The sequence below is a fragment of the Leptosomus discolor genome, unplaced genomic scaffold (genome assembly GCF_034619465.1).
Source record: "Leptosomus discolor isolate bLepDis1 unplaced genomic scaffold, bLepDis1.hap2 HAP2_SCAFFOLD_124, whole genome shotgun sequence".
NCBI classification, from domain to species: Eukaryota; Metazoa; Chordata; class Aves; order Leptosomiformes; family Leptosomidae; genus Leptosomus; species Leptosomus discolor.
The window spans coordinates 90,646-117,661 of NW_028237881.1; the positions used below are offsets into that span (position 1 = coordinate 90,646).

The 27,016-nt window shown below is 66.7% G+C and overlaps 4 protein-coding genes across 4 annotated transcripts in view; all 4 read right to left on the minus strand.

Moving 5' to 3' along the window:
* The window catches only part of LOC147412512 (integrin alpha-X-like), a 3,277-nt gene extending 2,842 nt beyond the window's left edge, over positions 1–435 (minus strand). Inside the window, exons 1-2 of the mRNA XM_086481294.1 lie at positions 364–435; positions 130–240 (exon numbers count right to left, since the gene is read on the minus strand). Coding sequence (XP_086337420.1) covers positions 130–240; positions 364–435 — 183 coding nt within the window. The remainder of the gene's footprint in view (positions 1–129; positions 241–363) is intronic.
* Positions 1–11,480, minus strand: part of LOC147412511 (integrin alpha-M-like) — a 14,858-nt gene extending 3,378 nt beyond the window's left edge. The window contains exons 1-27 of the mRNA XM_086481303.1: positions 11,447–11,480; positions 9,088–9,190; positions 8,881–8,984; positions 8,635–8,765; positions 7,834–7,936; positions 7,498–7,628; positions 7,251–7,402; positions 7,010–7,163; positions 6,611–6,761; positions 6,466–6,539; positions 6,221–6,350; positions 5,445–5,593; positions 5,213–5,353; positions 4,911–5,117; positions 4,472–4,602; positions 4,228–4,385; positions 3,611–3,765; positions 3,385–3,516; positions 2,705–2,862; positions 2,470–2,611; positions 1,837–1,944; positions 1,651–1,730; positions 1,495–1,572; positions 1,203–1,284; positions 991–1,098; positions 771–854; positions 569–682 (exon numbers count right to left, since the gene is read on the minus strand). Coding sequence (XP_086337429.1) covers positions 569–682; positions 771–854; positions 991–1,098; positions 1,203–1,284; positions 1,495–1,572; positions 1,651–1,730; positions 1,837–1,944; positions 2,470–2,611; positions 2,705–2,862; positions 3,385–3,516; positions 3,611–3,765; positions 4,228–4,385; positions 4,472–4,602; positions 4,911–5,117; positions 5,213–5,353; positions 5,445–5,593; positions 6,221–6,350; positions 6,466–6,539; positions 6,611–6,761; positions 7,010–7,163; positions 7,251–7,402; positions 7,498–7,628; positions 7,834–7,936; positions 8,635–8,765; positions 8,881–8,984; positions 9,088–9,190; positions 11,447–11,480 — 3,294 coding nt within the window. The remainder of the gene's footprint in view (positions 1–568; positions 683–770; positions 855–990; positions 1,099–1,202; positions 1,285–1,494; positions 1,573–1,650; positions 1,731–1,836; positions 1,945–2,469; positions 2,612–2,704; positions 2,863–3,384; positions 3,517–3,610; positions 3,766–4,227; positions 4,386–4,471; positions 4,603–4,910; positions 5,118–5,212; positions 5,354–5,444; positions 5,594–6,220; positions 6,351–6,465; positions 6,540–6,610; positions 6,762–7,009; positions 7,164–7,250; positions 7,403–7,497; positions 7,629–7,833; positions 7,937–8,634; positions 8,766–8,880; positions 8,985–9,087; positions 9,191–11,446) is intronic.
* TGFB1I1 (transforming growth factor beta 1 induced transcript 1) lies at positions 11,403–16,674 on the minus strand. The gene is made up of 11 exons (XM_086481304.1): positions 16,662–16,674; positions 15,920–16,071; positions 15,333–15,364; positions 15,006–15,112; positions 14,655–14,751; positions 14,308–14,434; positions 14,107–14,247; positions 13,676–13,849; positions 12,891–12,972; positions 12,486–12,634; positions 11,403–12,217 (listed from the first exon to the last, which is right to left on the minus strand). The coding sequence occupies exons 1-11, from the start codon at positions 16,672–16,674 to the stop codon at positions 11,951–11,953; spliced, it is 1,341 nt and encodes a 446-aa protein (XP_086337430.1). The 3' UTR covers positions 11,403–11,950.
* A 556-nt stretch (positions 16,675–17,230) lies between these two features.
* Positions 17,231–24,832, minus strand: ARMC5 (armadillo repeat containing 5). Its single transcript, XM_086481305.1, has 8 exons — positions 24,556–24,832; positions 23,963–24,070; positions 22,721–23,561; positions 21,821–22,305; positions 21,153–21,285; positions 20,170–20,353; positions 19,164–19,307; positions 17,231–19,071 (listed from the first exon to the last, which is right to left on the minus strand). The coding sequence occupies exons 1-8, from the start codon at positions 24,830–24,832 to the stop codon at positions 18,121–18,123; spliced, it is 3,123 nt and encodes a 1,040-aa protein (XP_086337431.1). The 3' UTR covers positions 17,231–18,120.
* Between the last annotated feature and the right edge of the window lie 2,184 nt (positions 24,833–27,016).

The following is a 27,016-nucleotide window of genomic DNA, read 5'->3' on the forward strand; positions in this document are numbered from 1 at the left end:
TTCCTTGTAGCGACGCTTGAAAGAAGCCCACCTGGGGGGGGGGGGGGGGGGGATGAGCCCGGGGGGGGAGAAGACGAGGTCCCGCCCCCCCAATATGGGCGGGGCTCCCCAGGCCCCACCCCCTCTCACCTTGTAGAGCACCAGGACCACCAGCCCCAGCAGGACGAGCCCCCCCATGGAGCTCCCCAGGATGAGGGGCAGCAGGTTGGGGGTCTCCAGGCGCTCCACCTCCGTCTGTACCTGTGGGGCGGGGGGGCGGTGGGGCTGGACAAGGGACCCAGGCATGCGGGACCCCCACCCCACTGCCCCCCCATGGACCCAGGCATGTGGCACCCCCACCCCACCGCTCCCCACGGACCCCACCTGGAGCTGGGGCCGCCCCCCGCTGTTCCGGTAGCGCCCCACATCGTAGAGGACCCCGGCCGAGCTCTGCATGACCAGCTTGTGCTGCTGGGTCTGGGGTCAAGGAGGGGAGGGGGGGAGATGTGGGGCAGCCGCGGGGCACAGGGTATCGCCGTCGGGTGCCTGGTTTGGCTGCCCCGCGGCTGCCCCACGGCTGCCCCCTTACCGGCGCCACCCAGCCCAGGGCCAGGCTCCCCCCGAGGCGGAACCCCAGGGCCTGGGGGGGCTCCAGCTCCGGGACCCGGCACTGCAGCTCCCGGCAGGCGGCCACGGTGCAGTCCTGGGGGGTTGGGGGAGGATTTGGGGGTGAGGGGGGGAGTCTGGGGGCACCCCCCGCCCTCCAGCCCCCCCGGGTGGGCGGCACTCACCAGCAGGGGGCGCTCCTGCAGGCGCCGGGGGGCGTCGGGGTCCCCTGGCTGCTCGGCCACCTCTTGGCACCGCACCAGCTCCTCCTTTGGGGTGGGTGGGGGGGACCCCGGTTGTGGGGGACCCCCCCGTCTGGGCACTGCCCCCGCTCTGGGGTCACCCACCCGCTTGGGGGGCGCACCGCCCGTTCTGGAGGGGCAGCGGGGCAGGGGGGGCTGTTACCTGGTCGGGGGTCACCTCCAGCTCGTCCCACAGCGGGGTCCCCCCCAGGGCGGTGGGGACCAGGAAGGTGACGTTGAGGGGGAGGCCCCGCTGGCCCAAGATCTTCACCTGCCGTGGAGAGGGGGGCGGTGGAGACAAGACCCCCCCCCCCCCCCCGAAGGACCGGGGACCGCGGTGCCTGCATCGCCCCCCTGCCCCCCCCCCCCACTCACCTCGTAGTGGTGGGTGACGGGGGCGCTGGTGGGGGCCCCCGCGTGGGTCGAGACGTTGAGGTACTTGGTGGAGTCCGGAGCGCTGGTGGGGACAGGAGGGGACGTGGTGGGGCGCGATGGGGAGACATGGAGGGGCCGTGGGAGGGTAGGGACACGGGGCCGGTGGCACGTTGGGGGCGTGGGGACACGGCGGTGGCACATCGGGGGTGAGGGACAGGGGCTGGTGGCACGTCGGGGACGTGGGGACGGGGGGCAGGGGCAGCGGGTGGCCCGGGGCGGTGGCGCCCCCTACCTGGTGAGGACGAGGAAGACGCCGTACTGCACCGGGATCTCGCCGCGCTGCTCCCGGCCGCCCGGCGCCCCGTTGTCGCTGCGGCGGAGGAGGCGTCACACGGGTCACCGCGCCCCTCGCCCCCCATCCCGCACCCCCCGTGCCCCGGCCACCCACCTGCTGGCGTTGGCCACCACCTCCAACACGCCCCCCAGCTCCGCGCCGTGGGGCACGTCCAGGGTGACGGTGAAGACGACCTGCGCAGCGGGACGCCCGGGCGTCACCCCCTGACCCACCTCGTGGCCGCGGCCCCCAGTGCCTGAGCGGGCCGGGGGGGGGTGGGGACACCGGGGACACCCCTACCTCGCCGCCAGAGCGGAAGATGGGGTGGTTGACGAGGCAGAGGGTCCGGCGCTGCCCTCCCACCGCTGGCTCCGAGTTGCAGTGGAGGGACATGGACCTCCTGGAGGACTGAGAACGCCCCGGGGGGTGTCAGGGGTGGGGACAGGGGTGGGCAAGACACCCTGCGGGGCACAGGGGACGTGTGGAGGAGGGCTGGAGGCCAGATGGGATTCTGAGTGGTCTTGAGGCCATCTGGAGGGTGTTTAGGAGGCCATAAAGGCTTCTAGGGGGTCTTGAGGCCGTCTGGGAGAGTTTAGGAGGCCACATGGACTTGTGGAGGGCTTGAGGGACACCTAGAAGGGCTTTGGGTGGACAAATGGATGTTTGGGATGCCTCAAGGATGTCTGGAGATGGTTGATGGGCCACATGGACTTTGGGGGGCCTCGAACACGTCTGGAGAGGGATCAGGAGGCCATACGGACTTGTGGGGGTTCCTGGGGACATCTGGAGGGGAGCTGGGCATTTACATGAAATTGTAGATGTTCTTGAGAGCATCCGGAAGGCCTTTAGGAGGCCAAATGGACTTCTGAAGGGTCTTGGGGACTTCTGGGGGTGTCTCTGAAGGGTTGGGAGGGGATCATTGGGGTGGGTTACCTGGAGCACCACGGCCTTGCGGTAGGAGAGGGCCTCGGCGTGCTGCAGCTGGACGGTGGCCCCGTACGAGTTCTCCCCGCGGTTGCGGAGGGTGACGGTGATGTCCACCATGTCAGTCACCCCCACCACGACGGTCTCCAGCCTGGGGGGAGGGGACAGAGGCGGGTGGGGGCGGGCCGGACCAGACCCCAGTCTGGGCGGGTGTCCCCCGACACGGGGAATGGGGGGGTCCTACCCCGAGAAGTTGAAGGAGATCTGGAGGTCGTCCACGCAGATGTCGTCGGCGCCGCAGTCCTTCTTGAAGGGCAGCTGAGGAGACGCCTCCTCCGTCCGTCCGTCCTTCCGTCGGCCCGTCCCCAGCCGGCTGTCTGTCCGCCCTTCCTCCCCTTCCCCCTCCCACCCCTCAGCCAGACCTCTGTCTGTCTGCCCACCCGCCCTGGCTCGCCTCGATCCTTCCAACCCTCCCCACGCGCAGATCTCCTCCCACGGCTCCGTCCTTGGGGCCTTCCTTCCTCCCGCCCCTCTACCCACCTCTCCCTCTGTCCTCCTGTCCTTCCTCCCTTCTCTCCGTGCATCCATCCTTCTTCCCTTGGTCCCTCCCATCCTCACTCCAGTTCATCCATCCCACCGCCCTTCTGCCCGTGGATCCATCTCTCTTTCCTCCCTCTTGTCCTTCCCTCCATCCCACTTCTCCTTCCCTCCATCCCACCTCTCCTTCCACCTCTCCGTCCATCTCTCCTTCCTTCCTTCCAGCCATCCCATCCCATCCCATCCCATCCCATCCCATCCCATCCCATCCCATCCCATCCCATCCCATCCCATCCCATCCCATCCCTCCTTCCCCCCACCCCCCCCAACCCCACAGGCTACCACTGCTCCCCCACCACCCCCATGGGGTGACCCCCCAGCCCCCACCTTGCCCATGGCCGTCTTGTTCGAGTCCTCACTCAAGGCCGGCCGCAGGCCCCCGGCCACCGGGATGGGGTCCCCCATGGCGTCGTAGGTGAGGTGCAGCACCAGGGGGTTCAGCGTGTCCCGTGGGCACCCCTGCCCGGCGCAGAGAGACCACCACGTCCCCCAGGCTGCTGCCGTGGGCTGGGACACCCCAGACCACCCCCCCGGGGCCCTTCCCGACACCCACCGCGAAGGCGATGGCGAAGGTCTCGCACCTCCGTCCCACGCTCAGCTGGAGGGTCCCGTTGTGGACGGCGGTGCCGTCGGCAAAGATGGCCCGGCTCGTAGCCCGGTGGGGGTCCAGGGCCGCCTGGTACCGGAGGGTGGTGTAAAGTTGGGTGCCTGCGGGGAAAGGGAGGGGAAGGCGGGTGGCCGGGGTCTCCAGCAGCCCTCCAGCATGGTGGGAAGGGGGGGAGATGGAGAGCTGGATGGATTTCAGAGGGTCTTGAGGCCATCGGGAGGCGGTTTGGGAGGCCCCGTGGACTTCTGGGGGATTTGGGGACACGTGGAGGGGGATTGGGGATCTTGAGGACATCTGGAGTGGTCCTGGGTGGCCAGATGGACACCTGGAGGGCTTGGGAGACATCTGGAAGGGCTTTGGGAGGCCAGACAGGCTTCTGGTGGGTCTTGAGGACATCTGGAGCGCACGTAGGAGGCCACAGGGACTTCTAGGGGGCTTAAGGATACCTGGAGGGGCTTTGGGAGGACAGATGGACTTGTGGGGTTCTTGGGAAGATGGGGAGGGAGTTTGGGGTACTTCGGGGGCTTCCTGGGGGCACCTGCAGGACTTCTGGTAGTTCTCACCAAAGTTGTCCGGGGTTTTCTTGGTGCTGAGGAAGCAGACCTCGGCCTTGGCCACTTCCCCCTTGAGCACTTCCTCCTCCTGACAGTCAAAGGCGGCCGCGGGGATCTCCTGGGGCTGGAAAGCCACCGTCACCTGGACCTTGAGCAGCGGCTGGGACCTGGCGGGAAGCACCGGAGGGGCGTTGGTGGTGGCCGCCACATCCTCCAGGCCGTGGAAGGTCCCAGACGAGTCCCCCGGGCGCACCTGAGCAGCAAGACCTGTCCCTGGGCACCCACGGCCACGTCCGGCAGCCTGTCCCCCGTCAGGTCCTGGCCACCGCTGATGGCCTGGCCAAAATAGCGTGGCCCACTGGAGAACCGGGCACCTGAGATGCGCTGCGCAGGGGACAGAGGCACCCGAGCGAGTGGGACATCTCTGGCACCCAAGAGGCTCCCAGCACATGGAGCATCTCCGTCTTCCAGGATGTCTTGGGCACACGGAGCATCGCCAGCAACGCAAGACGTCTTCATCACCCAAGATGTCTCCAGCACCCAAGACACCTTCAGCACCCAGGCTGTCCCACCACCCAGGACCTCTCCACCACCCAGGCTGTCCCACCACCCAGGACCTCTCCACCACCCGGCTGCCCCCCAGGACCCTGGACGCCCCCACCCCCAGGACCAGGGCTGGGGCGGGGTCTCACCTGGCTGTACTGGGAGGCGACGCCGCCCTGCTTCCCGTGGAAGACGTAGACGGCCCCCCGCTCCTCATCCTCCAGCGGGGCCCCCACGGCCACGTCGGGCCAGCGGTCCCCGTTGACATCCCCCAGGCGAGCCAGGCTGGCCCCGAAGCGCCCCAAGGGGTGGCCGGGCTGTCCCCGCAGCGTCTGCTGGCACCGCAGCTGCCCGGCCTGGGGGGGACGAGGCGCTGGGTGCCGCCCTCTGCCCGCCCCGGGGCAGGGCAGGGCGGGGGGGGGGGGGGGGGGGGGGGGCGGGGGTCCCCTACCTTCGGCCTCAGGGCACAGACGGCCACGCGGCCCCCGCCGCCGGCCCCGTAGAACATGGGGGCCCCCACCAGCACCGCCTCGGCCGAGCCGTCCCCGTCAGGGTCCAGGGCGCACAGGGACGCCCCGAAGTAGGAGCCCACCTGCGGGGAGAGACGGCCGCGGGGCTGGCGGGGGGTCGCGCGTCCCCCCCAAACCCCCAGCCCCGGCCTCTCCCCGCGCCCCCGCCCTCACCTGCGGCCCCGTGGCCTCGGCCAGGAGCTCCCAGGCAGCCGGGAGGCTGCGGAGGTGGAAGAGGAGGAGGCGGCCGACGTGGCGGTAGCGGGGGGCCCCCAGCGCCAGCACTCGCCGGCCCCCCAGGGACAGGGACTCGGCCGCGTAGCCTGGGCACAGCGGGGCTCAGCAGGGGACCCTCCCGGGGGTGCCAGCGGCCCCGGGACCCTGGGGGAGATGCTGGCGTCCCCAGGACCTTCATGGGGGCACCAGCATCCCCAGGATCCTCACGGGGGCACCAGTGTCCCCAGGATCCTTGTGGAGATGCCAATGTCCTCTGCACCTCGTGGGGACACCAACAGCCCCCAGACCCTCACGGGGACACTGATGTCCCCAGGAACATTGAGAAGACATTGACGTCCCCAGGACTCTCATGGGGACGTTTGCAAGGACCTGACATCCCCAAGGCACCCGTGAGGACACTGATGTCCCCAGCACCCCCACGGGGACCCTCGCCAGGCCCTGATGTCCCCAGGAACCTCACGGGAACCCAGCGTCCCCAGCCCCACGTGGGACCCTCACGAGGACGCTGACATATCCCCAAGACCCTTGAGGATGCTGGTGTCCCCAGGATCCTGAGAGGGACATGGTCTTCTCCCCACGACCCCCGTGAGGCTGTTGACGTGTCCCCGGGATCCTCCAGAGGACACTGACACCCCCAGAACCCTCGTGGGGGTTACCACCATCCCGGGGACTCCAGCCAGGACCCGTCCGTCCCCGGCCCAGGCAGCCCTTACCCAAGTAGGCGTCACTCATGTCCCCGGTGACGCGGGACACGTTGATGAAGGTGGTCTCCCCGCTCCCGCCGTAGACAAAGGCCCCTCCGGACCAGTCGTAGGCACCCACCGCTCCCAGTACGGGCCCCTCCTGCACCGGTAAAGACGGGGAGGGGGACAGTGGGGCGGGGGGGAGAGGAGTCAGTCCTGCCCCAGGGACACCCCATGGGCATGGGGACGGTCTTGGGTGGCCCGGGGACACTTACGGGGGTGAGCAGGGCGCTGAAGCCCTCCTGGGCCATCTCCAGCTGGAAGGAGCTGCTCTGGGCGGACTGGGTGCCTGGGGGGAGGCAGGGGTGAGCGGGGGGGCACCAGCCACCCCCCTCGGCTGCCCTCGGATCCCCCCGGTACCCTCGATGGCAAAGATCTTCTCCTGCAGCTGGTTCTGGATGCCCTGCAGGGCGTCAAAGTTGTTCACGCGGAAGACGTGGTCCTTGCTGGGCTCGGAGGCGATGGTGTGGAGCTCCGCTAGGGCAGATGGCTCCGTGAAGGCGCTGCCCACCTGGGGTCGGAGAAGGAGGGTGGGACGGAGGGACAGAGAGGTTTGGGGAGGGGAGGAAGGGTGGATGGACAGGTGTTTGGAGAGGGAGCGATGGACAGACATGAATGGAATGGATGGAGATGGATGGAGATGGATGGGTCAGTGGATGGATGGACGGAGATGTTTGGGATGGCTGGAGATGTTGGGGGTGAACAGAGGGATGGATGGATGGATGGATGGATGGAGATGGTAGGACAGCGCTCGCTCACCCCAATGGCATAGCGGATGATCCCTGCATGCTCCGCTTCGGGGATGACCATGTCATAGTCCAGCTTGTCCCCATACTTCTGCCCATCCGTCACCACAATGAGGATCCTCTGGGCACCTTCCCGGGCTCCCTTCCCCGGGGTGAAGAGTTGCCTCCTGAGGGAAGAGATGGCTCATCTTGGGATGATGGGGTGGCCCTGAGGTGGGGAGAGGGGTCAGGATGGGTTTCGGGGTGGGACTTACACCACGGACTGGATAGCACTGGCTGTGTGGGTGGTCCCTCTGCTCTGAGCAACGCGCTGGACCTCCTTCACCCGCTCCCCCAGGGACAACCGGGCAAAGGTGGCAAAGTCAAAATGGACGGTGGACATACTGGAGAACTGCATGAGAGCAAACTGGGCGAGGGGGTGGAGAGGAGGACATGTGATGGGGCAGGATCAGGCCACCCATGGGTGCCCAGGACCCAGCCCTTATGGGGGGTGGCACCTACACGAGTGTCGGTGCCCTCAAACTGTCCCATGACCTGGACAATGAAGGTCTTCATGCTCTCGAAGTCAGGGCTCCTGATGCTGCCTGAACCGTCCATGAGGAAGACGATGTCGGAGGCCCTCATGGGGCAAACTGGGGGGGGGGGTGTGGTGGGGAGAAACGGGAGGTGGTGGAAGGAAGGATGCACGGCTTGACCCTACGGGGCCTTCACCAACGCGTAGGACCCACCTACCCTTGTGTCTGGTCTTCTCAACCCCATCCACCCCAGGGTCAGACTTTCCTCACCCCATAGGGCCCTTCACCCTGGTGTCGGCCCCCCCCCCTCCCCCCGCCATACCTGGCAGGGCGGTGGGCAGGGTGTTCCCTGCAGGCAGGAGGAAGCAGAGCCCCCGCAGCTCCAAGTTCACCCCACAGGACCTCTGCGCCGTGGGGCCGCAAGCCTGTGGCCCCAGACAGAGTGATGCCATATTCCCTCAACTTCCCAAGGCCCTGGTAGACCCCAATATTCCCCAACAGGTCCTAGTAGACCTTGAGAGACCACAACAGACCTCAAGAGACCCCAACAGAACCCCAGTAGACCCTGGCAGACCCCAGTACATCTCAATAGACCCCAGTAGATCCCATCAGACCCCAAAAGACTCCAACAGACCCTAGTAGACCCCAACAGAACCCCAGGAGACCCTGGCAGACCCTAGTAGACCCCCAAAGACCCCAATAGCCCCCAGGAGACCCTGGTAGACCCCAAAAGTCCCCCCGTAGACCCCAGCAGACCATAGTAGACCCCAGCAGACCCCAGCAGACCCTAGTAGACCCCAAAGACCCCAATAGCCCCCAGGAGACCCTAGTAGACCCCAAAAGCCCCCCTATAGACCCCAGCAGACTGTAGTAGACCCCAGCAGACCCCAGCAGACCCTAGTAGACCCTAAAGACCCCAATAGCCCCCAGGAGACACTGGTAGACCCCAAAAGCCCCCAGTAGACCCCTACAGACCATAGTAGACCCCAAAAGACCCCAGCAGACCCCAGAAGACCCCCCCAAAGACCCCAATAGCCCCTAGTAGCGCCCAAGAAACCCCAGTAGCCCCCAAGAGAGCCCAGGAGACCCCACTGGGCCCCCTCGCTGTGGGTGACGGACCCACCTCCCCAGAGACCCCCCCCAACTCCCCTGCCCCGCCATCGACTGCCGCGACGGAGACAGGACCCACCAGGAACTGGGATCCGTGGACCGCCAGGGACAGGCCCAGAGATATGGAGGTCACCTCTGGGGGGGCTTTTTGGGGGGACGGGGTGGGGGGAGAAAGGCGTGATGTGGGACCCAGGCATCCGGTCTCCCCCCCCTTCTCCATTCCAGGGCGGGGGGGACAGGGGACCCCCCAGCATCTTACCGGTGATGGGGACATCGTTGCAGCTCCCGCTCCCAAACCAGCACCGATAGACCCGTCCCATCTCACCGGCACCTCCCGGCTCCAGGGGGGCACCCACCAGCACCCTAGGAGGGGGGTAGGGTGAGGGAAGTGTCCCATGGGGGAGGGGGGGAGGAGGGAGGGGGTCACCCCAGGGTGATGATGGGCACGGTGAGGGGGGGCACCTACCCGCCATCGACCTGGACCACGGTGTGCCCAAAGGAGCCCCCCGCACCCCAAAAAACCATCGCGGTCGCCTCGTCCAGTCCAGAGCTGAGAGTCGAGGGCAGCCCTGGGGGGGGGGGGGGGGGGGAAGAGGCATCCGGGGACCCCCATTCCTCCCCCTGCCCCTCCCCAAATCTCAGGGGACCCTGGCAAGTGGGGACTCCCAGTTATCCCGCCCTCCCCAACCCGCAGGGGGCTCAGGCATCCGAGGACCCCCACAGGACTGAGGCACCCAGGGACCCCCACCCCAACCCCCAGGGGACTCAGGCATCCGGGGACCCCCCCACCTCAACCCCCAGGGGACTCAGGTGTCCCCCCCCCCGCCCCCCCACCTGCGCAGAGCCCCACGAGCAGCACCCATGGGTGCATGGCGGCCGCCCCCGGGGTGCCGGGAAGGAGAAGTGAGAGCAGTGGGAGGGGTGGGGCTGTGGGGAGGAGGGGGGGCGGTGTGCAGGTTTGGGGGGGGCTGGGGGAAGCGGGGGGGGGGGAGGGGTGCTTGCTGCATGCTGCAAGCCGAAATGGGGATTGCCCCAGCTCAGCTGCTCCCTGAAACGGGGCTGACCCTCATAAGCTGTGCCCCAAAATTTTATCCCCAGACAGCTGCACCCCAAAGTGGTGTTAACCCAAATCAGGTGCACCCCAAAGCGGGGGTTAACCCCATCCAGCTGCACCTCAAAATGGGGTTAACCCCAGCCAGCTGCACCCCGAAATGGGGCTGACACCCATCAGCTGCACCCCAAAATGGCGTTAATCCCAATCAGGTGCACCCCAACGTGGGGTTGACCCCCATCACCTGCACCCCCAAAATTGAGGTTAACCTCCAATGAAGCACAACCTAAAACGGGGGTTACCCTCAGCCAGCTGGACCCCAAAAACAGGGTTAACACCAAACCCAGCCCCCCCCACCGGCAGTGACCCCGCAGCCCCCCCAGTGCAGTACCCATGGGTGGCAGGAAGCGGTTGGGGGTTGTTTGTAGTCGGGGTGGTCAGCGCCAAACCCACACGTGTGGGGCTCGAGTACCGGGTTCCCGGATGCTGGGGTAGACGTGCGAGGTGGGGGAGGTGTCACATGTGTGATTGACCCCAAAAAGTGGGGGGAAATCGGGAGAAACAGGGTGAAATTGACCCAAAAAGGGGGGGAAAATGGACCCCAAAGAGGGTGGAATTGGCAGAAATGGCATGAAATTGGCCCAAAAAGGAAAGGAAACAGACCCCAACCCAAATGAAACGGGCCCAAATTGGCCCTGGAGCAGGCAAACTAGACTATTTGGTGAAAAAACCTCCAGAGTGGGGGCGAAATAGCCTGTATTTGGTGAAATCGCCCCAAAACTAGGAGAAATTGACCCAAAAGGGGAGAAATCAACCCCAAACTGGGGGAACTGACACCAAAGTAAGTGAAAACGGCCCCAAACGGGTGAAACTGGCCCAAAGCTGGTGAAACTGCTCCCAAAAAAGGGGGAAAAATGAGTGCGGAAAATGGGCGAAATTCACACCAAAATGGATGAAACGGCATCAAAAGCACGAAATGGCCCCAAAATGAGCACTGGGACCCCGAGGGCGTTGGGGGTCACCCCACACGTTGTCGTTGTGCTGCAGGTGTTTATTGTCCATGTTCAGCCGCGTGCGCCTGGTGCTGCGTCCCCCCGCCCCACAGATCCTCCCCCACCTGCCCCATGGATCCTCCCAAGTGCTCCCCAAACCGCCTCACTGGACCCACAGCTGCCCCCTGACTTGCCCCAGAAACCTCCTACTTCCCCCCCCTCCCCTAACCTGCCCCATAGATCCCTCCAGACCCAAAGCCTGCCCCATAGACCCACAGTCGCCTCTCAACTGGTCCCATAGACCCTCCCAACCTTCCCCAGAGAACCCTCAGACCCACAAACAGCCTCAGAGACCCTCCAACTGACCCCCCCCAACCTTCTCCAGGGACCCCCCACAGACCCAGAGACCCCCCAACCTGCCCCACAGATCCCCTGACTCCCCTGCATCGCACCCCCCCTCCCCCAAGTATGAAGGCTTTGGTGTGTGCAAGCAAAGAGCAAATGTGACCCACGGAGGCCCCCAGTGCCCCCCAGCGCCCCCTCACCGGGACCACCAATGCCCCCCCAGTGCATCCAGTCCTGCACCATGCACAGAGACCACCCCATGCCGTGAGGCAAGTTCTGGGCCAGATCCGTGGTCCCCCCACAGCACGGGGCAAGCCCATGGCCAGATCCAGGGGTCACCCTGCACCCTGGAGCGCCCACGGGACCCCCCCCCCCCCCATGGGGTATTTTTGAGGCATCCCACACCATGGGGCAGCTCAGGGGTGGTGGACCCTTACATGAGACTCCCAGGTACCATGGGGGCACCTCCATGACCACCTCCACGGAGCACCCTCGTCCAACGGGGCCGCCCCGGAACGTTCCTGTGGTGGTTGCAGGGTGTCCAGTGGACCTCTACGGGGCACCCCACACCGTGGGGGCACCTCAAGGGTGCCAGATCCCCACATATGAGGCCCCCCCTTCAAGCGCCACGGGGCACCTTGAAGACCACTTTGATGGTGGACCCCTATCCAGTGGGGCACCCATGGAATGTTCTTGTGGTGGTCATGGGGTGTCCGTTGGACCTCTACGGGGCACCCCGCACCGTGGGCACCTCAAAGGTGCCAGATCCCCACACAGGAGGCCCCCGCCGCAAGCACCATGGGGCACCTTGAAGACCACTTCGATGGTGGACACCCATCCAACGGGGCAACCCACGGAATGTTCTTGTGGGTGGTCATGGGGTGTCCGTTGGACCTATACGGGGCACCGTCAATGGGGCTGGGGCGCGGGCGGTGGTGGCTTCACCCAAAGAGGCGGAGGAAGCAGGGCTGGCAGTAGGGCTTGCCCTCCTGCTCCTGGAAGGTGCCCTTGGAGAGCGGCTGGAGGCAGAAGGCGCAGACGAAGTGCTCAGGGTGGAAGCGCTGGGCCATGGCGGTGACGCACCGGCCAGCGATGGGTTCCCCGCAGCCCCGGCACAGCGAGCCCCGCCGGGCGTGGAAGTGGCGCTCACAGTAGGGGTGGCCACCGTCCTCGAAGAAGCTGCCCCCCACGAAGGGTGCGAAGCACTCCTGGGGGCAGGGACACAGGGCATGGGGGTGTCAGGGACCAGGGGAGGTGGGGACGTGGGGTGTGAAGTGCTCCTGGAGATGGGACACAGGGACATCAGGGAGGTGGGGATGTGCGGTGTAAAGTGCTCCTGGAGGTGGGACATGGGGACATGAAGGGACCAGGGGAGGTGGGGACATGGGGGCGAAGTGCTCCTGGAGGTGGGCCACGGGGACGTGGGGACACCAGGGACCAGGGGAGGTGGGGACCTGGGGGTGGCGGGTGTCTCACCCGACAGACGAAGCACTCGGGGTGCCAGAGCCCCTCCAGGGCGGCGATGTAGCCCTCCAGGATGGGCCGCCCGCAGCCCCGGCACCGGCTGGAGAAGAGCTCGGCAAAGTCCTGGCGGCAGTACTGGTGGCCATCCTTCTCCAGGAAGCCTGGGGGACACCGCGGGGACAGGGAGACACAGATGTGGGAGGACGGTGAGACGTGGGGACACGGGGTGGGCGGAACACGACCACGGTGGTGAGGCCGGGATGGAGGAGGAGAAATCTGAGGGAACGTGGGGATGGTGGTGGGACCAGCGTGGGGATGGAGAGACATGGGGACACGTAGGACGTGTGAGCACAGGATCAGGCCACGGGGGGGGGCCACGACGGGCCACGGGGTGGGGGGACCCAGGGGGTGACCCACCCTCCTCGCCGAAGGGCTGCCCGCACTTGACACAGCAGAAGTGCTCCGGGTGCCAGTTCTTGTCCAGCGCTGTCACCATTTTCTGCAGGAGGTGGCGGGGGGGGGGGGATGGGGACACTGCTGCTGGGGTCCCACCGCACCCCAGGAGGTCCTACCACTCCCAGGACACCCCAGAAGGACCGCCCCCAGAACGTCCCATGGCCCTGCAGGACGTCCCACTGCCCTCAGAGGGTCCCACCACCCTCACTGCACCCCAGAAGGCCCCATGATCTCCCCCCCCAAGAAGCTCCCACCGCTCCCAGGGTCCCCCTGGGTCCCACCGCTCCCAGAGCTCCCCATGGGGTCCCACCACCCCCAGCCCCCCCCCCCCCCCCCCCCCCCCCGAGGGTCCCATTGCACCCCAGGGTGTCCCATTGCTCCCAGAGCTCCCCATGGGGTCCCACCACTCCCAGCCCCCCCCCCCCCCCCCCCTAAGGTTCCCATTGGACCCCAGCGTGTCCCACCGCTCCCAGAGCTCCCCATGGGGTCCCATCACCCCCATTGCACCCCGATGGGGTCCCACGATCCCCCATTGCACCTCAGGGGGTTCCACCACTCCCAGAGCTCCCCACGGGGTCCCACCACCCCCACTGGACCCCACTGGTGTCCCACCACCCGCATTGCACCCCAGGGTGTCCCACCACTCCCAGAGCTCCCCATAGGGTCCCACCACCCCCATTGCACCCCAGGGGCGTCCCACTGCACCTAGAGCCCCCCCCGAATGCCCCTAGGTCCCCCTGACCCACGTCAAGGATGGGCTGGGCGCAGCGGGCGCAGCGGGGGGAGAAGAGGCGCCCGTAGTCGCGGGGGCAGTAGGGCACCCCATCCTTCTCAAAGAAGCTGCCGCCCCCCAGCTCCCCCCCGCAGCGGGCACAGACGAAATGCTCGGGGTGCCAGGCGCACCCCAAAGCCCTCACCACCTGTGTGTGTGGGGGGGAAGGAAAAAGGGGTGCATGATCCCAATCGATAACACCCCAGAAGACACTCCCTCATTCTGGGGTACACCAGAGGACCCCCATTTTGGGGCACAGCCACATGCAGCCTCATTTTATGACGTCCACAAGGAAACCTCCAGTTTGGGGTGTAACACCAACACCCCCCACCCCTCCTGCCTTCCCCCCCCCACAGCTGCCCCTCTCCCCTCCCCCCCCTCCCCCAGGGGCACCCCAAAACCCACCTTCCCGGCGATGGGCTTCTGGCAGGACCCACAAACCCCCTTCGCCCCCGTGGGAACCCCCTGGCGGCTCAGGTCCGACTGCAGCAGCACCAGCATCGAGTCGAGGTTCCCCGCTTCGGGAACCGCCTTTTTCGGGGGGGGCTGGAGGGCGGGGGTGGGAAAAAGAGAATTATGGTGGTGTAGGGTAAAATGGGGACACACACACCCCTCAAAACCCCCTGGACTCACCGTGCGGTGGAGGTGGAAGTCGGAGAGCGAAGCCATCAGCTTGTCCAGCTCCTGGGTGGCCGAGGTGGCCGAGGTGGGGAGCACCGAGGGGGTCCCAGAGCTGCTTTTTTTTTGGGGGGGGGGGGGGGCAGAGAGAGGGTTGGGGGGGGTCTCCAAGTGGGTTGGTGCTGATGGGGTGGGTCATTGGGGATGACCCCATTTTGGGGTGCAGCTGATGGGGATTATCCCCATTTCGGGGTGGTGCTGATGGTGGAGGCGGGGGTAACCACATTTTGGGGCACTGCTTCTTCCCCCCCCCCCTCCAGGACACACAGACTCACCACGGGGGGGGCACAGAGACTTCGGCCTCATCCTCTGCCTCCTTCCTCTTCACCCCGTCGGGGCTCTTCAGGGGGGGGAACTGGGCCAGGATCTCATCTGTGGGGGGTGTCAGCCAGTTTTGGGGTCCCCAGGAAGGTTTTGGAGATTCCCAGGGTGATTTCAGAGGTCCCCAGAATTATTTTGGGGGTCCCCAGGGTGATTGTGTTGGGGGTGGGTGTGTGCTTTGGGGGTGCCCAGGTATCTTTTTTTGGGGGGCGGGTGTGCCTCGGTGGGGGGGCAGTTTGCAGCAGCCGAAGGTGATTGGGGGGGTCCCTGGGTGGATTTGGGGGTGGCGGGGGGGGGGGGTGTACCTGCAATGGAGCTGTGGGTGGCGTTGAGGTCACGGAGGAGCCGGTCGAGCTCCCCCAGGCCAGGGGGGGCTGGGGGGGGCCGGGGGGGCCGGGCCTTCTGCACCGTGCTGGGGGGTGGGGATGGGGACACCGGAGAGGGGGTGGCATGTCCCCTCCATGTCCCCAAGGTCCTCTCTGCAAGCCCCAGCCTTCTTAAGCCCCCCTCCCTCCCCATGTCCCCAATGTCTCCTCTCCTATCCGCCCCCCATGTCCCCAATGTCCCCCTCCATGTCCGTGTCCCCCCTCCATGTCCCCAACATCCCCTCCAGGTCCCCATGGTCCTTGTACCTGTAGAGCTGCTCGGTGTCGCCCCCTGGCGCCTGGGGACCGGCACGTTGGGGGTTAATGGGGGCCCGGGACGTCGTCACTCCCAATGTCCCCACCCTCAGGGTCCTCGAGGTTTACGTGCCCCCCCCCTCCCCGAGTCCCTGTTCTCATCCCTGATGTCCCCATGCCAAGGGTCCCCAACCCCACCGTCCCCCATCTCCACCCCCACCCCCTGCGTCCCCAAGACCCCTCACGTCCCCAAAGATCCCAGGGTCCACCATGTCCCCAAGTCCTCCAAAGACCCCCATGTCCCCAAGGCCCCCAGCACCGCCCAATGTCCCCAAAGCCCCCCATGTCCCCAAGACACCCAGCACTGCCCAATGTCCCCAAAGCCCCCCATGTCCTCGAGGCCCCCAGCATCACCCAATGTCCCCAAAGCCCCTCGTGTCCCCAAGGCCCCCAGCACCGCCCAATGTCCCCAAAGCCCCCCACATCCCCAAGACCTCCAGCGGTGCCCAATGTCCCCAAAGCCCCCCGTGTCCCCAAAACCCCCCAGCATCGCCCACTGTCCCCAGGACCCCTTCTGTCCCCAAGGTCCCCCAGCTCACTGGGCCGTAGGGGGGTGGGGGTGGCCGGGAGGGGTCCCCGCCAGGGGCAGAGGGTGGGTGGGTGGGGTGTCCCTCCCCTGGGGGGTCTGTCAGCAGCACCGGCCGGCGGGCGAGGTGTGACGTCGTCGTCTCCAGGTCGGCCAATAGGGCGTCTGGGGAGGGTGGGGGGACCCAGATGTCCGGGGGGGACCCATGTGTCCCCCACCCATCCATCCCAGCACCCATGTCCTCTAGGGGACCCAGGGGTCTGGGGGGGACACCCACGCCTTTTAGGGGACCCAGGCGTCTGACACCCATCCATCCCAGCACCTATGTCCTCTAGGGGACTCATGTGTCCCCCACCCACCCATCCCAGCACCCAAGCCCTCCAGGGGACCCAGGAGTCCGGGGGGGGACACCCAGGCATTGGGACACCCAGGCATCCCAGCACCCACGCCCTCACCCAGCACCCTCCCCCCCCTCCAGGGGGGACCCATGTGTCCCCCACCCATCCATCCCAGCACCCATGCCCTCTAGGGGACACCCATGTGTCGTGTCCCGCCCCCCCCATCCCGGCACCCACGTCCTCTAGGGGACCCAGGGGTCTGGGGGGGGGGACCCCCATGTGTGTGTCCCCCATCCCGACACCCAAGCCCTCTAGGGGACCCACGAGTCGTGTGTCCGTCGTGTCCCCCCCCCCACTCCAGCACCCAACCCCCGAGGGGGGGCTCCGGCCGGCCGGAGGGACGAGCGCGGCGCTTACCCAGGTCGTCCATGGCTGGGACTGGGTGTGGCCCCCCCCCCCCAGCCCCCCCCCCCCCCCGTGACGTCGCCCCGCGCGGGCCCCTCGGTGCCCATGTATGGAAGCGCCCGGACGCCTGACACCCCCCCCCCCCCCCCGGGTCCGGGCCGGGAAGCGGTGGGGGGGAGGGAGGGAAGCGGCCGGACGCCTGGATCTGTGGGATACGGGGAGGGGTGTGGGGGGTGTGTGTGTGTGTGCCAGATCCCTGGATCCGCGGGATATGGGAGGGGGCACATCCCTGGGTGACAGAATGGGGGGGGGCCGGGCGCCTGGCTCCGTGGGATATGGGGGGGTGGCAGATCCCTGGATCCACAGGATGGGGGTCACCCCCGCCCCCCCCCCCCCCAAACTCACCGCCCCGGAGCAGCGTCACCGTCTTTATTGTGCGTCACCTTTGCTACAGTCACGACCCCCCAAAAACCCTGTGAAATCAACCCAAAACCGGGTGCGCCCCCCACCCCTCCCGCCCTGCCCTGCCACTGCAGGGATGCCCCCATCACCTGGGGGCTCCCCCCCCCCCCCCCCGTCACCCTGCATGTCGGGGTGGGATGGGGTTGTGCCCCAAAACCATGCTTTCCTCCCCAAATCTGGGCCTCGTCCCCTCGCGCCACCAACTTGGGCATCCCTCAGGGTCCCCGGGGGGTGTGGGGGGGTGAGGGGTGTCCCCCCACCTCCCCACCCTCATCTTCATCATCACAAGAAGCCTCAACATCTAGATGAGGTCTCCAAGGTCCTCAAAGTCCCCAAAGTCCTCATGGGGGGGCTCCTCACCTCATCTTCATCAACAAGATGACCCTCAATGTATAGAGGAGACCCTCAAAGTCCTCATGGGGCTTCTCCCACCCCCCTGGCCTCATCTTCATCATCAAAAAAAAGCCTTAACACCTACAGTAGGACCCCAAGGGGGGTCCCCGAGATCCCCACAGGGGTCCCTCAACCTCCTTGTCCTCCTCATCCTCATCTAAGGGGGGGGTGTCTCCAAAGTTGCTATGGTCCTTCAGCGTGTCCCCCAAGGCTAATGGGTGTTCTTGAGGTCTTAAAGAGAGGTCCCTTGACCTCCATGTCCTCATCTAAGGGGTCCCCAACACCCATAGAGGGGTCCCCAAGAAGGTCCACCATGTCCTTAAAGTCCTCCCAAGGTCCCCGTGGAGGTCGCTGAAGGTGTCCTCCATCTCCTCAAGGTCCCTAAATGTGTCCCCAAGATCTCAAGAGCTCTTCTGACCTCTTTGTCCACCTCATCTCTGTCTAAGGGGTCCCCAACAGCCACAAGGGGGTCCTCCAGGGTGTCCCCAAGATCTCAGAAAGGTCCCCTGACCTCCACATCCTCCTTGTCTTCATCTAAGGGGTCCCCAACACCCATGCATTGGTCCCCAAGATCCCCAAAGGGGTTCCCAAGGTCCTGCTGAGGGTCCCCAAGATCTTAGAGAGGCCCCTTGACCTCCATGTCCACATCATCTTCACCCAAGGAGTCCCCAACGTCCATAGAAGGGTCCCCAAAGGGGTCCGCCCCGTTGCCAAGGTCCCCCTGGGCGTCCTCGAGGTCTTCGTAAGGGACCCCAAAGTCGTCCTCGAGGTCCTCCTGGACATCCCCGAGGTCCCCATCTCCGGGGGGTCGCAACAGGGGGTCACCCCCACCCCACGGCTCCCCCATCTCCAGGTGGGGTTGGACCCCCTGGGGGGCCACAGCAGCCATCAAAGCCCGGGCCAGGCGAGGGGGACACCGAGCCAACCGGGCCACCTGAACCAAGCGGGGGGCCACGTCGTGGGGCGGACCCCACAAAATGGCCTGGGTGGCCCGGGCAGCCAAGGGGGTGCAACCCCACCGCTCGGCCAAGGCCCAGAGGGCGCCGGGGGGCGCCGTGATGGCAGCGGCCACGACGCCCTCAAAACCGTCCACCAGGTACCGGCGGGCCAAGGCGAGGGCGGCCCCGGCAGCAGCGGGGGACACAGGTGGGGACAGGAGGTGACACTCGTCCCCCGGGGGGCCCCGGCAGCCATGGACAAAATGGAGGAGGAGGAGGAGAGGGTGACGGGGGGCACAGCCCAAGGCCACCGCCGCCTGGCGGGCCTCGGCGAAGGCACCCCCCAACATGGCTCCCAAGACGGGGGACCCCCGGGTCAAGGCCGCCCGGGCCACTGGCACCCCGGGGTGGGCCCCGTTGGGGAGGAGGAGGAGGTCGTGGGGGGTCCGGGAGTAGGGACATGTAGGGGACACAGGGGGATGTGGGGCTGGGGCGGGGAGAGAGGGTGGTGGAGATGGGTTGGAGGAGGTTGGGGACGCTTGGAGATGGGGAGAGGGTTGGGAGGGCACCGGGGACACCCGGGGACACGGGGATGGTTGGGGACAGGGGTCGAGGGGGTTTGGGGACAGCTGGGGACACAGATTGGAGGACCTCAGAGACAGCTGGGGACATGATCTGGGGAGGTTTGAGGACAGTGGAGGAGAAGACGATAGCAGGGGACATTTGGGAGGTCTGGGGGCCTCTTGGGACTGAAGGTCAGGAGGGTTTGGGGACAGCTGGGGACAGGAGGACGCTCGGGGACGTTTAGCAGCTCCGGGGGACCCTTGGGGACAGGGGGGCCCTGGGGAAAAGGGGTCTGGAAATACTTGGGGACATGGGGACACAGGGGACAGCAGGGGTGGGGGGTAGAGGGTGACCGGGGACAGGGGACATGGGGACCCCGCGGTCACCCACGAGTCCTCTGCGTCCCCAAGCCCGTCCGTGCGTCCCCAGGAATCCCCGTGTCCATCAGCGCCCCCCGGTGCGTCCCCGGCATCACCGCGGCCGCCTACGTGTCCCCAGGTGTCCCCAAAGGCGTCATCGTGTCCCCACAGGTCCTTGAGGTCACCGTTCTCCCCGAGGATGTCGCCGCCGCCGTCCCCACGTCCGTCTGTCTGTCCCCACGGGTCTTCGGTGTCCCCGTCTCCGCACACCTGCGGGTCCCCCGTGTCCCCGAGAGCACCTGTGAGTCTGCAGGGGTCGCCCCATCCGGGTGTCCCCAAGGGGTCCCTGATGTCCCCAACAATCCCCACGAGTCCCTAATGATCCCCACATTCTCAACTGGGTCCTCCTGATGTCCCCAAGGGGTCCCTGATGTCCCCAACGATCCCCACGTCCCCAGCTGGGTCCTCCTGATGTCCCCAAGAGGTCCCTGATGCCCCCAAGGGATCCTTGATGTCCCCAACGACCCCCACGAGTCCCCAACGACCCCCACGAGTCCCCAACCGGGTCCTCATGATGTCCCCAATGATCCCCCCGAGTCCCCAATGATCCCCACGAGTCCCCAACCGAGTCCTCGTGATATCCCCAAGGGACCCTTGATGTCCCCAATCGGGTCTTCATGATGTCCCCAAGGGGTCCCTGATGTCCTCAACGATCCCCACGTCCCCAACCGGCTCCCCAAAGACCTCCCCACGTCCCCCACGCCCTGACAACCCCCTTACCCGCAGGTCCTCGCCGTCCTCCGCCATGTCCCCGTCCCCGCCGCTGTGGTGTCCCCCGCCCCGCCGCAGGAGGGCGATGGCATCAGCGGCGTAGAGGGCGAAGGCCGGGGGGGGCTCGTAGGGGGACGCGGGGCCCCGGGCCACTGCCGAGAGCAGCAGGGCCACCGCCCCCCCACCCCACAGCAGCCCCCGCGCCGGGGACGCTGGCCTGCCGGGGGAGGGGGGGGGAACGAAGACGCGCGCGTCACCGTGACGTCACGCTGCCAATGACGTCACGCCAATGCGTGAAGAATGCTATAGGATCTGGGGGTATAGGGATAGGGTCTAAGGCCACTCCCGACCCCCCCGGGGGGCACTGGGCTCTGCATGCGCCCGTGATGTGTCGACGACGCGCCGATGACATCACGAGGAATGTATAGGAAGCCTATAGGGGGGACTATAGGGCTACAGGGAATGGATAAGGCAGCTATGGGGAAGCCGTGGGGCTGCCCGTGGGCCCTATAGGCGACCTGCAGAGGATCTATAGGGGCTCTATAGGACCAGCAAGGGGAGATCGACTGGAAACTCGCACCCGCTATGGGGCGACCCACAGAATCCATAGGGTTTGTCACTGGGGGGAGGGGGCGCGGACACAGGACGGGAGCCGTATGGAATCGGCCGCCGTGGATCAACGAGGCCACCTATAGGGGGACCGGGGAGGCACGGCAGCAGCAGAGGGAATCTATAGTAGCCCCCCCCCGCGCAGGTGGGACCTAGGGGGCTGGTTTTGGGACCCCCGTATGGATCCTATGGGGCTCTATAAGCCCCAGAGACGAGTGAACCGGCGGGATCTGTGAGGGAACCCCCCCCAGGTGGGTTATGGGGGGCCACAGGGGCTCTATAGGGGACATAGGGACACGGGGAATGCATGAGGGACACCGCAGGTGGGTTATGGGGCTGGTTCTGGGCGGCCACGGGGGGCTACAGGGACACCACGGGGCTTGTATAGGGCACATATAGAGCAGTACCTGGCGAGCAGGGGCAGGGCGGTGGCACAGGCCAGGCGGGCCGGGGGGGCCCCACAGCGCAGCATGTGGGTCAGCAGCCCCACACCGAAGGGGGCCGCCGCTGCCGCCCCCAGGTTGCGCAGGAGCCCCTCACCTGGGGGGGGACATATTTGGGGGGATGGTGGTGTCAGGTCTATAGGATCCCACTACGGACCTGACTTCTGCACCCTCCCTCCTTCAGGGTCACCCTGAGACCCAAACCAGACCCCCGAGAGCACCCCAGGACCCCCAGCAGCCCTCCAGAGAGCCCTGAAGACCCCCCCTTCCCCCCCCCAGGGACAACTGGAGACCCCCAAAAGCCACAGGGGACACCCCTGAAGACCACTCAGGACCCCCTGGGGTCCTCCAATAGCCTCCCCCCCTGCCCCAGGGACACCCAAAGACTACCCAGGACCTTCAGGGACCCCCAATGTCCAACCAGGACTGCCCCCCCCCCCCCCCCCCAAGATGCCCAGTAATCCCCCTGGGACTCCTCAGCGACCCTCTCCACCCCTCCCAAGGGACTCCCAGCAGGCCCTCCCCAGGGACCCCCAAAGGCCACCCCGGGACCTCTAGTGATGCCCAAAGGCCAGCCATGACTCCTGGGGGGTACCCTTTAGCCCCCGAAGCCCCCCCCCTCCTCAACTCACCCAACTCCTTGAGGCGGGCCTGGCGGGGGTGCGGGGGTGTGGCCAGCCGCCGGGGACCCCCGGGGCGCGACAGCTCCTCGGCCTGGGGCGGGGGGATGCCGAGGACCAGCCAGGAACGGAGCAGGGAGGGGATGTAAGCCCGGACCAGCGCCCCCAAAAAAGCGGGGTGCCCCGTCAGGCGCTGCAGCACCCGGGCGGCCCGGGGGGCTGGGGCAGGGACCCCCGTCAGGTAGCGAAGGAGCCCTGAAACGACGGGGGCGGTGGCCAGGGCTCGGCTGGGCTCGTCGGCTGCTGCCAGGCGCCCCAAAAGCAGGAGAGCGGGGGCTTCGGGGAGCCAGGGGTCCCCCTCGCCCACCCCCCAGGGGAGGGCCAGGGCCCCCATGGGGGGCAGGCGGCGGCGGGGAGGGGGCGAGGGGCAGCGGAGGGGTGCGGTGGAGGGCGGGGGGGAGGGCGGCGGGGAGGCAGCTTCAGCGAGGAGCCAGGACCTGAGGGGAGAAATGGGGGGCAGGGGGCTGAGCAGTTTGGGATGGGGAGGGGAGACGACACACAGCCCCAGACCCCCAGGGTGGCACTAAGGGACACACACACCACACCCCCCACACCCCCCCCCGTGTTCTACGAACCCAGAGACAGGATGGGAAATGGGGTGTGGTGGGGGGAGCCCAGACAGGGACCACTGGTGACCTCCACACTGGGAGCACTGGGAGCCCTGGTGACCCCCACATTGGGAGCATTGGGAGCCCCAGTAACCCCCACACTGGGAGCCCCAGTGACCCCCACACTGGGAGCCCCGGTAACCCCCACACTGGGAGCCCCGGTAACCCCCACACTGGGAGCATTGGGAGCCCTGGTGACACTCACACTGGGAGCCCTGGGAGCCCCAGTAACCCCCCAACTCACTTGAGTCCCCGCAAGCTCCCGGCGGCAGCAGCCCCGGGCGGGCCCGGCATCTCCCGGGGCAGATCGAAGGATGCGGCGGCTTCGTCCTCTTCCTCCTCCTCTTCCTCCTCCTCCTCCTCCTCCTCTTCTTCCTCCTCCTCCTCCTCCTCCTCGTCCGCCCGGGCCCGCAGGACGTCCGCCAGCAGCGGGACCAGGCCCCGGGCCTCCAGCGCCGCCATGGCCTCCTGGTCGTAGGCGAAAGCAGCCAAAGCCAAGAGGACGCGGGGCCGCCAGGGCCTGGCGCGGGGCTCACCCAGGAGGCGCAGGAGCAGCCCCAAACCTCCGGCCGCCCGCACCCGCGCCCTGTTCACTGCTTCTCGGCACAGCAGGCAGAGAGCCCGCACGGCCACAGCGGCACCGGCGGCGGCGACGCCATTTGGCGCCGCCAAGGCCCTCCTCACCTCCTCGGCCACCGCCTCCACCGCCCCGGCGGCCCCCAGGGCGGGCCGGAGCGGGGCACGGGTGCAGGCATTGGCGATGGCTCCCAGGGCGGGCTGGCGGTGGTCCCGCTTGGCGTGGGTGGCCAGGGCGGCCAAGGCCGGCAAAGCCGGCGCCACGTCGTCAGCCGAAGGAGCGGGGCCGTCGGTGAGGCCGCGCAGGGCCCGCGCCACGGCCCGGCAGGCCGGGTGGGCCGGGGAGAGGGAGGCCAGGCGGGAGGCCAAAGCTCGGACGGCTCCGGCACGGCCCAGAGCCCGGCGGGGGGCTGGGGTGGCCCCCAAAATGCGGAGGGCGCGGGCGGCGCTGTGGAGGCACTCGGGGGTGCCGCAGGAGGCAGCCAGGGAGACCAGGAGGGGACCGGCACCTGCGGGAGAGAGGGCAGAGGGAAGGGGATGAGGAGGTGATGAGGGGGACACCCCAAAAGCATCCTGGTGCTCCCAGGGATGAAGAAGCCGTGGAGGAGGAGATCGGGGGCACCCCAAAACTCTCCAGGTGCTCACTGGGGGGACATGTTTGGGACCACGAAAATACACTAAGGGCACCCCCCCGCCTCGAACCCCAAGGGACCTTGGGGACACACAAAGGACCTCCCAAAGACACCTAGGGGACCTCACGACCCCCCCAAAAAAAATGTAAGGGGACGCAGTGGGCACCCAAGGCACCCGCTAAGGACACTCAGGGCCCCCCTGGGGGCACCCGGGACCCCACCCCCCTGGGGACCCCCCCAGGACACACAGGGCCCCCAGCTTGGGGACCCCCACTCACCAGCCTCGAGGACGTCGCGGGCGCCGTCGGGCTCCAGCGCCAGGTTGGCGAGGGTCCGGGCCACCCGATTCTGGACACTCTCTGGGCCCGGGGAGGACAGGAGGGTCACTGCAGTGGGGGAGAGGGGAGGTGAGGAGGGGGGATGGAGTGGAGGGAGATCATCAGGGAGGGGTTGGGGGGCAGGGGGACACCCTCAGGGATGGGTTGGGGGGCAGGGGTCATGGCTAGGGGCAGGGGGAGACCCTCAGGGAGGGGTCGGGGGGCAGGGGGACACCCTCAGGGATGGGGCAGGGGGGTCACCGGGGGGTCGGGGGAATTCGGGATTACCCAGTTGTCCTCAATGGGACTTGGACTGAGCCATTCCCAGGGATGTGTGGGGGGGTCGGGGCCGACCCATTCTCAGTACGTTGGGGGTCTTAAGTCGTCCCATTCCCCTACGGGGGGGGGGTGGGGGGGGTGGGGTGGTGTCCAGACCCACTCCCAGCGGGAGTGGGGGGTCCGAGCTGTCCCCTTCCCCCGTGGGGCGGGCTCTGGGCTGTCCCGTCCGTGTGTGTGTCCCCCCCCCATCAGGAGCTCCCGCGGCCGCCCCTCACCGAGCCGGGGGACGCCGCCGAGGCGCCGGGCCTGCCGCCGGCAGCCGGGTTCGGTGCAGCAGTTCCCGAGGACGCTAAGCGCCAGGTCGAGGGTTCGTCGGGGCCGTTCGGGCCCCAGCAGCTCTAAGAGCGGCCCCAACCCCCCCCGCTCCCGGAACCGAGCGGCTCCTCCCGGTCGCCGGGTGTGGCGGGTCCGCAGCGCCAGCAGAGCCCGGGCCAGCCCCGGCTCGGCTGCCGCCCGCACCGCCTCCACGCACCAGCCCAGCGGCTCCGACATGGCGGCGGCGGCGGGGCCCGGGCCCGGGCCCGGGCCCGGCGGGGCGAAGGACGGCGGCCGGGAGGGCCTGTGGGGCACGACGGGAAAGGGAGCGCAGCGGGGAGCGGGGCATGACGGGAAGGGTAGTCCGGGGAGCGGGGCATGACGGGATATGTAGTCCCCGAAGTGGGACATGACGGGATATGTAGTCCCTGAAATGGGGCATGACGGGATATGTAGTCCCTGAAGCGGGGCATGACGGGAAGGGTAGCCACTCTGCTGTGGCATGACGGGATATGTAGTCCCCGAAGCGGGGCATGACGGGATATGTAGTCCCTGAAGCGGGGCACGACGGGATATGTAGTCCCTGAAGCGGGGCATGACGGGAAGGGTAGTCCCTTAGCCGTGCATGACGGGGTATGTAGTCCCTGAGTCAGGGCATGACGGGATATGTAGTCGGGGGCGAGGGCGGGGCGGAGACAGGACGGGAAATGTGGTGCGGCGGGGGAGGCCCAGACGGGGACCACTGGTGACTCCCCCACTGGGAGCACTGGAAGCCCCAGTAACCCCCACGCTGAGAGCCCTGGTGACCCCCCCCACTGGGAGCATTGGGAGTCCCAGTAACCCCCACCCTGGGAGCACTGGGACCCCCAGTAACCCCTACACTGGGAGCCCTGGTGACCCCCACACTGGGAGGATTGGGAGCCCCAGTAGGCCCCAGACTAGGAGCACTGGTGAGCCAGTAAACAAATCAATCAATCCTGCCTAGCAGCCATCTTGGATGACAACCCATTACCCTTGTTTCTATCCACTCGTAGATTATCGGTTAATAAACCCCTCAGGTCCGGGACTTTACGGGGGTGTCCCAGCAGCTTTGGCAATACAGATTTTATTTTATATTGGGTCATTTGTTCCATTTGAGACTTATCTTCCCAAAATAATCATTAGTCTCTCCTACTAACATCCACTAATTAGAATTCTTGATATTCAAATTGAGATGGGAAGAGCAAGTGGATTTCTAAACAGCACCACTGCGGCCTGGCAGCTTTCAAGCTCCTCTCGATTTTAAACTCCAACCACCTGGGGAGGTTGCTACGAGCCTCCAAACACACACCAGAACACCCTAAATCTGGTGATTGCTGCACCAGCCCCGCCCCTGCCCCAAATGGGCTCCAGCTGTGACCAACGAGGAGGGGGGGGCTGGACTCACTGAGACTTCAAAATGGCTGAAGGTGGGGCCTTGTCTTGCTGTATGAGGGCTTCTAGTTGGGGAGGGGATGCAAGGGATGCAGTAAAGGAGCAGGGGTCGTCATTTCCAGTACGGGGGGGGCCTGTCTCCGTTCAGCGCTTTGCACCCCATCAGCTGAAGGCAGGTGAGAAAACTCTGCTGCTCCTATGGCTGCATCTGTGTGACCTGGTGCTTGGCCCCTCTGCCAGCCAGCCAGCTATAGGCTCAGCTGCATCTCTAACAGACAGCACCCTTGGATGCAGCATTTTTGAGGTGAGTAGTTTTGTTTGGAGTGCTGTGGGGCGGCAAGATGGCTCAGTAGTACACTTGGTATTTTTGATTCTCGGTGTGTGGTGTTTTCCTGGCATTCCTGACTTCACTGAAGAAGGACCCTTGCTTTCCTCACCAGTTTTGCTGTACCCTGTGAAAGGTGATCCCTTAAGAGGATGGATGGTGAGATTACCTTGCAGGGGTTAGGGTGCTTGGGGTGGGCTTTCCAGAAGCCTGCTGGGCACACTGATGTCTTCCAAGCAGGCCAAGGCACCCACGGGGTTCAGGGAAAGCCCAACAGAAGCCACAAGCAGTCAGCAAGGCAGCAGAGGGCACAGAGGGTTCCGGAAAGCCTGCTGAAAGCCCTGGAGCAATTGGAAAGCCGCAGGGCCAGGGTCAGGCTTCACGAAAGGGTGGTTGAAGCCTGATCACACACGAGAAGGATTCAGGGAAATCAATGTACATTGGGAAATGGGGGTGAAAGACCCAGAGCACTTGGTAAGGCAGCAAGTCCCCTGGCGGGCTTGGGGAAAGCCCGGCTAAAGCCCCGGTGTACTCGCAGAGGGAGTAGGGAGCTCGGTGCGCTCTGGGAAAGCCCGGCGGAAGCGCGAGGGCGCTTGGGAATGCCGCAGGGCTGATGGCGGTCGGCGGGAAGGAGCAGCAGAAGCCCCGGCGCTCTTGGCAAGTCAGTGGGGGCCCTGTCAGGC

What these genes read in the sequence shown, in the direction of transcription:
- TGFB1I1 (XM_086481304.1), bottom strand. An exon ending in GTCTCTGTGCCCCCCCCGTG is followed by an intron (nt 14,435 to 14,654) that starts GTGAGTCTGTGT and finishes AAAAAAAAGCAG; the next exon opens with CTCTGGGACCCCCTCGGTGC. An exon ending in AGAAGCCCATCGCCGGGAAG is followed by an intron (nt 13,850 to 14,106) that starts GTGGGTTTTGGG and finishes CCACACACACAG; the next exon opens with GTGGTGAGGGCTTTGGGGTG.
- ARMC5 (XM_086481305.1), bottom strand. Translation starts at nt 24,832, where the DNA reads ATGTCGGAGCCGCTGGGCTGGTGCGTGGAGGCGGTGCGGGCGGCAGCC. An exon ending in GGCCCGCCTCAAGGAGTTGG is followed by an intron (nt 21,286 to 21,820) that starts GTGAGTTGAGGA and finishes GTCCCCCCCCAG; the next exon opens with GTGAGGGGCTCCTGCGCAAC. An exon ending in GGCCCCCAGACCTCCCAAAT is followed by an intron (nt 19,072 to 19,163) that starts GTCCCCTGCTAT and finishes CTGTGTCCCCAG; the next exon opens with CTGTCCCCAAACCCCCTCGA.